At 47.8% G+C, this 10,998-nt stretch overlaps 1 protein-coding gene across 1 annotated transcript; it reads left to right on the top strand.

Annotated features, from left to right (window-relative positions):
- Positions 1-6,066: 6,066 nt before the first annotated feature.
- On the top strand, positions 6,067-9,912 carry apof (apolipoprotein F). Its single transcript, XM_049000349.1, has 2 exons — positions 6,067-6,224; positions 7,027-9,912. The coding sequence occupies exons 1-2, from the start codon at positions 6,142-6,144 to the stop codon at positions 8,345-8,347; spliced, it is 1,404 nt and encodes a 467-aa protein (XP_048856306.1). The 5' UTR covers positions 6,067-6,141; the 3' UTR covers positions 8,348-9,912.
- The last annotated feature ends 1,086 nt before the right edge of the window (positions 9,913-10,998 follow it).

Below are 10,998 nucleotides of genomic sequence, written 5' to 3'. Positions count from 1 at the left end.
ACACATACCGCAGGGCAAACATATCGCAGGGCACACATATCGCAGGGCACACATATCGCAGGGCACACATACCGCAGGGCACACATACCGCAGGGCAAACATATCGCAGGGCACACATATCGCAGGGCACACATATCGCAGGGCACACAAACCACACAGCACTTATATCTATGGCCAGTTCGGCTCCTCCAATTCACCTTTGCGTGTGTTTGGACTGTGGGGGGAAATGATGACATGGGGAGAACATGCAGACACATGGAGACTCGAGCCCTGACATGACAGTGCTGACCACTGTGCCACCCTGTCATCTAGTCTGAACAGCAACCAAACCAAATATCCTCCAACTATCTGAAGACCACAGTCAGGCTACTTCAGTAAACAGTCCTTATTTATTTACTAATGGTCTATTATTTACTTTCTTATGGGCGTCACTAAAGCCTGCTGATTGCAATGTTCTTCGGACACACCACTCTCATTTAAACGGCTATTAAAGAAACACATGAGTTTTCCGCCAGTAAAACCTGTTCATCTGAAATAATTTGCAATGGCCCAACTACACCCAAGTCCATATTAATATTAAAAGGAGTATGCTCTCTGAAGGCAAATCAGATACGAATAGATTTTTATTGTATGTCTGGTTTATGAAACATTTGAAATGGCTCGTAATCCACCTGATCTAATGAATCATTTCTTATGCTCCACACAGAAAGAAAAAACATCAATGTATCTCTGCAAAAAATGCAAAATCATAAGAGTTTCTCACGTCTCCCCGAAGGCTGAGTATTGTTGTGCATGTGGGAGGATGCCTGGGCTGAGGCATAATGCACACGACCTGCTGACCACCATCGTAACTCATTAGCTGGACAGGAAAGCGGCACATGCGAATGTGCACTCAGCTGCCTCTAGTTAATAGCTAATTATCGTTTTGTATTTTTTAGGGTCATATAGCAGGAATTATAGAGCATTGACCAGAACAAGGAGGAAAATGGCTTCATGAAAGAGACTTAATGATATATAGGCATGTACAATAGCTTGGCGTGTAGAAATTCCTGAGCCTAATTTTGGAAAAGACAAAAGAGATGTTATCTCTTGAGCCTGGACCCTGACGCCCAGCTGTAGGCCTGTCATATTTTCATGCAATGACCCCCCCCCCCCAAGTTAGCCATCCCGTCTGGGGCGGGGCTTACAGAGATCATAAACATGTTAGGATTGTTACAAGCCTGTAATTCTGGCCTAGAGGAGTGCAGTGATTGTGACTCAGCTGCTCTGGGCCAGGATCATATGCCAGCATGTGTCTCACCAGCTCACACACGTGTGCATTGGCTGCCAGTTAAGTCTCGAATTGACTATAAAATACTGCTATTAACTTATAAAGCACTAAATGGCCTTGCACCAGAATACCTTAGTGATCTGCTGACCACATACAACCCTCCACGCTTGCTTCGCTCTCAAGCCATGGGATATCTGTTAGTGCCTAGGGTAGAAAGAGCTACGGCAGGCTGCAGAGCTTTCTCCTACAGAACTCCTCAGCTGTGGAATGGTCTTCCACCGGATGTGCGGGTTTCAGGTTCACTCTCAATATTCAAGTCCAGACTAAAAACACAATTGTTTAGTTTAGCGTATAGGGACACTAGTTCTAGCCCTAGCTAACTCTTCACTCCAAGTCAGACCTGTAGTGTGAGGTGTAGAGCTGGGTGCGGATCGGTGCCATTGGCTTTGGATGAACTGGATTGTCAGTGCTGTCACTCTAGCTTTGCAATCTCTTGTGGAACTGGAGTGCTGACATTTCAGGGACTCCCCATGCCGGCATTCCCACTTGCCTCTCCCTCCTACTGATGCTGCCATAGCCATATCTGCCGGAGCTTGCACATTGCACTTCATATTGCACTCACCTAACTGTTAGCACTGCCTATTGTCTCCTCTACTTTGACTAATTGCACATTTTATTTCCCCTACTCCTCCTGGGGGGTGATGCCTGGAGACCTCAATCTATCAAGATATCCAGCACATCCGGCCACATGTGACGTCGCCACCACCAGTGACGTCCCTGCATCCAGCTCGCCGTTCTGATCTTCCATGTATGACCCACTGCCTTACCTCTGGTTGCCTGGCAATTGGAAGAAGACTCGGCTTCGGCATTGGCTTATCATCTTCTCTATTTGACTCTCCCTGCCGGCCCCTGGAGGATGGGCTCCCCCTTTGAGTCTGGTCCCTCTCAAGGTTTCTTCCTTCTAGGGAGTTTTTCCTTGCCACTGTCACCTATGGCTTACTCACTGGGGGCTTTGGGTGAGGATACTGTAAAGCGCTTTGAGACAATGTAATGTTGTGATAATGCGCTATATAAAAATAAATTTGTTGTTGTTGTTGCATGTCCATCCCGTGTTCCCTGCAGAGGGGAGGCACGGGCTACGAGAATGATTCCTGGTCTTAGAGGAATGTCTTATGAGGAGAGGTTAGCTGAGCTGAATCTGTTTAGCCTCGAGCAAAGGAGACTAAGGGGGGACATGATCCAGGTATATAAGATTCTAACAGGTCTGGATGCTGTTCAGCCAAATGGCTACTTCAATATTAGTTTAAATACTAGAACTCGTAGCGATAGGTGGAAATTAGCTGCAGGACATTTTAAACTGAATTTGCGGAAGCACTTCTTTACACAGCATGTAGTTAGAGTGTGGAATAGTCTTCCTGCTAGTGTAGCTCAAGCTAAAACCCTGGGTTCCTTTAAATCAGAGCTAGATAAGATTTTAACAACTCTGAGCTATTAGTTAAGTTCTCCCCAAACGAGCTTGATGGGCCGAAAGGCCTCCTCTCCTTTGTAAATTTCTTGTGTTCTTATGTTCTTACTGCATGGAATTTGCTGTCTCTTCTCACCCTTCAGGACTGGATTTCAAAATAATCATCACTCATAACCAGAGCCTGGTTTTTACCGGAGTGTATTGCAATTGTTTTCCTGCACATTTATCCCACATTAACTAAGCTGTGGTCTTTTTTTACATCCACCACTTGGGGCAAATTTATACTCAAGTAATTTAGGGCAATAAAGCTGTAGTGGGCAAACTACTGCTTTGGGCTGGGCTGTGCTCATCTGAAGGCGCCCTCAAGTGGTGTATTAGGGGTACATACACACACACACACACACACACACACACACACACACACACACACTAAAATGTGCGAATATTCATGGGAGCACAGTGACTTGAGTCTGGACTGGAGAGGAGGTCAGTAAGAGGATGACAGGTCAGGGTGTATAAACTGTTGAGTGTTACGCTGAGGCCATGATTTATCGAGTGAGAATGTCAAAAACCTTCTGTAATTTGAAAGGATAATTACAATACATTGCAATTCCTTCATCATCAGAGATCATTAAACACAAACGCTGCATTATATCTAGACATTCATTTCTCATGTCGAGGTCTGCTTGCTTTCCAAATGCTGATTCACGTTTGCATTGACGTGAAGCAGATACTGTAACACGCAGGTGTTAAGGAGTCAGACCAAGTCACAGAGGCTGATAGGTTTACTGGACCCTTTAGTGTCCAGTAACAAGGCAGCACAGGAATGACAACTACACGAGACACCCTTAGAACCAAACTTCAGAAAAACACTTCTGATAAGTAACATCTTCATAAAAATCAACGGAAGAATATCAAACCAGCTCTTCTTATATGTAAGTAGCCTGTGTTTTGTTTTGAAGAATCAGCGGATAAACATGTAGGCGTTTGAGTCCTTTCAGTAATATCGCTCACATAATTATCACGGCCCTCGGTGGGCAACTGGATTACGGCAAGACGAAGAGGAAGTCAGGGAAAGGCCTCGTTCCCTTTCAGGCTGGCTAGCACCCACAGGTATATGATTCCGCAGCTAGGCTCCAAGAGACCCAGCTAACCTAGTCTGCTTTATTAGTTTTCAAAATGAGTTTATCATCACAGAATAATTTGTTTTGTTCTCTGCAACAAGCTTTTTGGATTGGTTATTAAGATGGTGCATCGGTCCTGCGAGTCAGAGAGACAGGGCACCATGTAAATACCAAGTATTTGTTTGTTCAGAGCGAAATTTGCCTGCTGAAAAATAACGCTCGTGTTTGACAAATCGTCTTACCCTGTTCGTATGCCAGAAGAGCGCTCCCCAGCCTGCCTGACGTCAAGCAAAATATCAAAACTGGTCATTAGCCACTAGGGGGAGCCCACAGCCAGCTGTCATTGTACAGTTACTCCACAGGATGATGATCTAAGTCTGTTTCTAATCTTTATCCTTCTGTCACCATCCTGCCAGGGCTGCCATCACCACTACTGGCACATCTTCATCAGGAACACAGCTTCTGGAACCCAGTGCTCATTCTAGTTGCCCGACACCCTCTGTAATAAGATTACAGCTGGATAAATGTCGATGTTCTTCCTTTTATCAGTTGAATAAGAGCAGAATTAGGTCATATGGGGGTGTCGCAGGCTCCGCCCAGTCATCCTGTGATGGGGTGTATGCTCTGCCCCAGATGCCAACTCGAACAATTAGGCAATTTAGTGTGTAATCTCCCCCAGTACAACTCAGGTCTAATGTTTCGCAATAAAAATTACTGCGGCGAGTCTCTGGTGGAATTCCTCTGGAGCCTGTGATATGACGGAGAACCGGCATTCCAGCCTTCACCCCCTCGGCCGGACCTGACCGTCCTGACCTGTCCAGTAGGGCAGGACGGAACACACTGTCCTCCCCGTACTGTGCCCCTCCCCCATGCCTGCCTCTCAGCCTCACTCCTGCATAAAGCCCGTTGAGCTTTCTCACTACCCACAATTCCCCATGATTTGCGGTAGCACGTTAGCAGACGTCTTCAGCACCCCTCACCCGCCCGTCAAACTCATGCCTTCTAAGCCTGGCCGCCCCGAGCTCACTTACTGCCCCCTGCTGCCGAAGCTCCAAGACGCCATTACAGCGGCACTCTTTGCCTTTTCAGGCGTACAAGAGACAATCCGTTCAGTCAGGCTAAAAGGAGGTGCCTTGGACACTGCAGTTAAAAGCCCCTGGCCCCCCTCCCCCCGCCTTCTGTGAGCCCGTGTTTGCTTATTGCAAAGCTCAGCTTTTTGTTCGACTCCGTTTCCCTTTGCTCCCCTGCTTAAAAGTGAACAAGTGCCGGATCGTTGCGCCTGAATGGGAATGGAGTAGAGTACTCAGCACAGAAAGCAGCCTGGGTCCCAGGGGACTCCCAGCTCTTGGAGCAGATTCAACGAGTCTCTCAGGAAGCTTCCAGCACGACAGAATGCAGCTTCGGTTACACATTCAGACAGGGCCGCACCACCCTCCTGACCTACGGCACATTTTTTTTTGGGGGTGGAGTGAATATACATATATACATATAAAACTCTTACACAAGCACATATTCGCGGTATAGCAGTTAATTCTGGTCATAATAGAGGAAATTCGCAAAAAAAATTGCACTGACAAATTGCTCAGCGTGTCAGATAGATAGATAGATAGATAGATAGATAGATAGATAGATAGATAGATAGATATCCAGGGAAGAGTGTGATAAAGCTTCAGCATGGGGAGGAACCCTCCCTCTGTGAACTTCATCAAGTCAGCTGAAGAACGCAAATTTCTGAGATCTGAACGTTGCTGGGAATAGCAGCAGATGCAGCCGCCGTGCTGCAGTGTTGCAGCTTCCCCCTCCTCCCCATCCGTGTTTGTCTTGGAGGCCCTTCTCCAGACCCAGTGATGTGTGGTCCCTCTCCCAGCACGACTCCGCCGTGTTTTCGAGCAAACGGCTCTGCAGAGCCGATGAAGTCGTCAGCCTCGCCGACCCTCATCAACAACCGCTGCTCCTGACTCGAGAGCAGCCTGTTGCTAAGTATCTAGGCTGCCGGCAAAACCTCTACTACTCTAAAGGTGGGGGGAGGAGGAGGAGGAGAAACAGGAGGAGGAGGAGGAGGCTCAGGAGAAGGAGGAGGAGGAGAATGCAAGAGAGAAGGGCAAACAAACAAAAACCCTTTAGAAAACATGGGCCTTCACTGCATGAATCAATATTCCAGCCCTGTCCTTGCTATTCAGCAATGAGGCCAACTAGAGGAGGGGGGGAGTGAGCTGGGGCCAGGGGGTTGGTTATCACAGAGTTAGAATCCCATTGGTGACTGGGACAGAAATGATCTCTATATGTTTGAGTGGGAAGGAGCACATAGAAACACAGTGAAACAGCCTGGCGTTCACAGACACCAGACTCAGGACATCTGTTTGCGGTGAGTCTTACAAAGTAGCAACTGTTTGCTCAGGCAATGGCTTAGTTACTGGGAATTATGGGAGATATGTTACATGTAACTGTGAATTCCACCCTGAACAGGTTTGTTAATATCTGACGCTTATTTACTTGGTGCTCACCAGTTCCTTTCATTTTCTTTTTTAATGGCCACGATAGTTAAAAGAAAGGAGAGAATGAAATGAAAGCTGACATGTTTAACAATGTTTGCATCTGTCCAGAATTCAACCAGCAAAGGATGTTTTATGAAATGATTTCCTTAAACCAAAATTTAAATAAGGAAGAGAATTAAGCCACTGAAGGAGATTTTACGAAGCATCACATCCTGATCATTCTCTTCGTGACAGATTCATAAAATAATCTTGCATAAGATGAGCTGCTGGCATGTCCGACGGTGACAGATGGCCGGGCATTTGCAGAATGAGCATAACCCAGGAGAGCGGGAGAGCAAGAGAGGAGGAGAGCAGGAGAGCGGGAGAGCAGGAGAGCGGGAGAGCAAGAGAGGAGGAGAGCAGGAGAGCGGGAGAGCAGGAGAGCGGGAGAGCAGGAGAGCAAGAGAGGAGGAGAGCAGGAGAGCGGGAGAGCAGGAGAGCGGGAGAGCAGGAGAGCAGGAGAGCAGGCTACATGGCAGTGGGAGGGCCCTTTGTTTGCCGTTTCACTTGCTTGTAGGGAGATGTGCTTGTACCTCTGCTTTCTAAGGGACAGTTTTGGCTACAGCGTTTCCACACCTGGCAAAACATTGACGTGCATCTGCAAACCTTCCCCTGATGTCTCTGCATGCCCAGTATCCTGCAGCCGCATCACCCAGGAGATTGTGACGGAATGGCAAGTCCAATACTCAAGTGGCTGATGGTGATTCAGCTCTTGCTGCTTGAATGCGTCCACTCCCAGCCTGCCGCTCCGCCGGGCCTGAAGGTCCTGCGGTACCAAAACATGACCCTGGAGGATGACCGAAAGCCAGAGCAGCTGCTGACCACCTCTGGACCTCCACTGCAGGCTGGCCTCCCATCTGAAAACACAGCAGGACCCCCAGGGCCAGATGGAGACTCAGGTATTGAGGAAGAGTCACCTGATGGGACCCTCCACCTGGCGAGGAGTATCATGGCGATGCTCCGGGAGAAGATGCGGCCCGTCAGCCTGGAGGGCAGCGTTAGCTGTGAGGAGCTCCTGGCAACAGCATCACCGGACAGCTCTGCATCTGCTCTCTTCCCCCGTGAGCTGCTGGGGCTGTCCCTAGTGCCAGTTCTGGTGGCTGCTGGCTGCTCTAGAGAGGCCCAGGTCCTGGTTCTGCAGTTATTTGAACTACTGGGACAGGAGGATACGGAGGAGCTACTGCTTGACCTGGAGGAACTGTTGGAGAGGAACCGCAGGCTGCAAGCCACCAGCTCCCCCAGCAGGGCATGGAGAGAGTCACACCTACAAGCTGTTATGTTCAATATCCAGCAACTAGCCAAGACTGAGGAGGAGTGGGGTCAGAATGTGGGAAACAGAGTGGCTGGGGGGGATGATGAGTGTCAGGGCTGGATAAGGGTGAATGGAACTCAGCTTCTGGGCCAGGCGGCCGAGGAGGAAGGGGGAATGGCAGCGGCAGTGCGTGCCTGTGAGATTCTGGGCTACAAGTGTGCCGGGGTGTCCCCTGGTGTCACCTTGGGCCTTTACAGGGCAGTGCTGAGAAGACAAAGCCGCGTGGTGCCCTCTGCTGACTCGGAGTGCTGGATCCGGGAGTGTGGGTTGCCCCGCACTGGGCGTGTCACGCGCAGCACCGAGCAACACTGTGTCGACAAGAGAGAGGAGCGTGTCTACAGCGTGGTGGAGTGGATCCCCGCAGTGAGCACACTCTATGGCCTGGGCACTGCTGTTTACTATGCGTCTGTCAATTGCTCTACCACGGCAAAGGAGAGGGCCCTCCTCAGTGCTGTGGACCTGGGCACCGACGCCCTGATGGCTGTGACGGGGGGCACAGTGGGGGTGGCAGGCTATGCGCTGGGGGCTGGCGTGAAGACGGGCGTGAAAGCAGGGATCAAGTACCTCCTCAAGAACATGAACAGCGAAGAGGACATAATCATGAACCAGAATATCTGGTCCACCACTTTCACTATTGAGTAATGCTTCATAGAGGACATTTCCTCAGCTTCACAGAGGTTGAATATTTACCCTCGCTCCAAATACAGACCTTAAAGGTAGTACTCATCCCCAGTCCTGGTCGCAGAGTGGCCCCAAGCACAGGGGACAATAGACAAATACCGGATCACTTGTTTGGTGAAGTTCTGTTTAAACTGAAGTTCTGCTTCAGTAGAAGCATAAATTGGGAAAGGAAATTCTAAGCTTGAACTTTTGTTCAGTTACTCATTAATTTCACCACAGACTAGTTCCTCACATTATGTACTAGCAAGAGATTCAGAGAACCAGGCTGATACTGTTTATTTAAACAGAGGCAGACCTCAGCGTTTCTTTGGACTGAGAGAAATGTTGTCCACAGAGACACGATTATTTTCTCTTAAAAGCATAACAGGGAAATTCGGTTAAAGACTAAGAATTCCGCCTTTTTTAGGTTTTCAAACAGACAACCATTAAGTAAATCAGTGCAGGTTTTTGTATATACAGCAGGCAGTGACACCCATTAACCAGATCTTCACAAATAGTTTTAAGAATGGTTGTAGATGTAGCCATTTGTTGTACATCTACACAGGACATTAGCAAGACTTGTAGAAAGCAAAGGAAGAACCTCATTATCTTAGACTGCAACATTGTAACTGAAGTGTAGCAGAAATATTTGCCATTGAATGTGATACAGTATGTAAATTTGAAATGTAGATCATTTAAATTCACACTTTTAGCCAGAGAGCTTTTTATGTTTCTATATTCATTGCTTTTTGCATATTATATCTAATTCTGTTCAACCAAGGCAACATAGGCCACATCGGGCGGCGTTTTCTGCCAACTTAGCTGATTTCACTTTGTCTTTGCCACACAGGGGGCACCACACAGGGGACACCACACAGGGGGCGTTACACAGGGGACTCCACACAAGGGGGCTTTACACAGGGGGCGTTACACAGGGGACTCCACACAAGGGGGCTTTACACAGGGGGCATTACACAGGGGACATTACACAGGGAACACCACACAAGGGGGCGTTACACAGGGGACGTTACACAGGGGGCGCTACACAGGGGGCGTTACACAGGGAACACCACACAGGGGGCGTTACACAGGGGACACCACACAGGGAACACCACACAAGGGGGCGTTACACAGGGGACGTTACACAGGGGACACCACACAGGGGGCGTTACACAGGGAACACCACACAGGGGGCGTTACACAGGGAACACCACACAGGGGACGTTACACAGGGGACGTTACACAGGGGGCGTTACGCAGGGAACACCACACAGGGGGCGTTACACAGGAGACACCACACAGGGGGCGTTACACAGGGGACACCACACAGGGGGCGTTACACGGGGGTGTTACACAGGGAACACCACACAGGGAAAGCCACATGGGCTATGAATATACCACAGTTTCCTGAAATGACTTTTAAAAGATCAGCTATAATTATTGCAATCCCCATTATGTAAACCAGATGGGTCTTCGCTGTGCTGTGTGTAATTTACGCTCCATGATGCAATTTGTGTCAAGAATGTACAGTAAAGAATTGAAAATGAGACACGGGCTCCTGGGTCTTTATTTCAACACAGTACAAACTCCTGAAAATTTGCCCAAAAGAGGTGGATTGAAATGCATGATACTTTTAACTATAATAGCACAAGCAGTTGAATTTCCATGTCAAAACATAAAATGCAGCATTAGTGTGGATCACACGCAGGTTTGACAGTAATAACTGGGGCATTTACAGTGTTTCAAGGTACAGCCACATAGAAACAGAAGCAGCTTCTCTGTCTCTGCTCTGACCAGTTAATTTCCAATCAAACTCAAATTCTGAGTATTTTGTGGTTTCACAAGGAAATTACTAGCCTTTGCTCTTTATGTCATTCAAGAAAAACAGTCAAGGTATCAAAACAATCAAGGTATCACAACAGTCAAGGTGTCCTTCCCAGTGAACTGCACTGCAGGACTGTGTGTCCGGTCCACGTAAAACTCAAAGGGAGAAGTGTCCGTGAAATAGACCTTACATCTGGCTTATGCTTCATGATCTTTTAAGAAAGAAAATCATGATGGATTAATAATAAATGAATAACCAACTTAGATCAGCCTTTAAGAGGAACTTGTGTTGAAGTGAGTTGCCTTCGAGCTGACTTTTGAACTGGGATTTCGGTGATCTAGCTCTAAGAATAGCTTTTTGAAAGATCTCAGATGTATTGCTTCAGCTGCTTGGGGTTACTGAGATTGAGAGCATATTCAAAGGCAATTAGCAAAACCCATGTAGTCAGAACATCAAGGGGCTCCAGGGCCTCGGCTCCCCTCCAAAATATTCATCCTCTGAGTCAGACATCCAGCCATCTCTGGTGTCTGCTGTACTCATCATGTGCCTGATAAGGTCCTTCATCTTCCTATAGATGCTGAACTGCACAGCAGAATAAAATGACCTGGTTTGACAGAATATTCTTGAATCTGTCCTTCATACATTTCATCATGTAACATAGTCAGACGATGGGTGGCATTTCTCAGCTGTCTGTGCTGCGGTGAGTTAATGGGTATTTGTCAGCTTCATTACTGACGTCACGCTGCTAGAGCGGGCTGCAATTTTTTAAACATTACTTGAAGATGTTTACATTTGCATGCTCATGTGT

This window comes from Brienomyrus brachyistius, unplaced genomic scaffold (genome assembly GCF_023856365.1).
Source record: "Brienomyrus brachyistius isolate T26 unplaced genomic scaffold, BBRACH_0.4 scaffold50, whole genome shotgun sequence".
Lineage (NCBI taxonomy): Eukaryota > Metazoa > Chordata > Actinopteri > Osteoglossiformes > Mormyridae > Brienomyrus > Brienomyrus brachyistius.
Note: the sequence above shows the minus strand (reverse complement) of the source record. Positions and strands in the feature narration are given on the sequence as shown.

Excerpts from the sequence above, each read along its gene's own strand:
- apof (XM_049000349.1), top strand. The coding sequence starts at position 6,142 with ATGTTTGAGTGGGAAGGAGCACATAGAAACACAGTGAAACAGCCTGGC. Across the intron at positions 6,225-7,026 it reads ACTCAGGACATCTGTTTGCG|TATCCTGCAGCCGCATCACC; the intron begins GTGAGTCTTACA and ends CTGCATGCCCAG.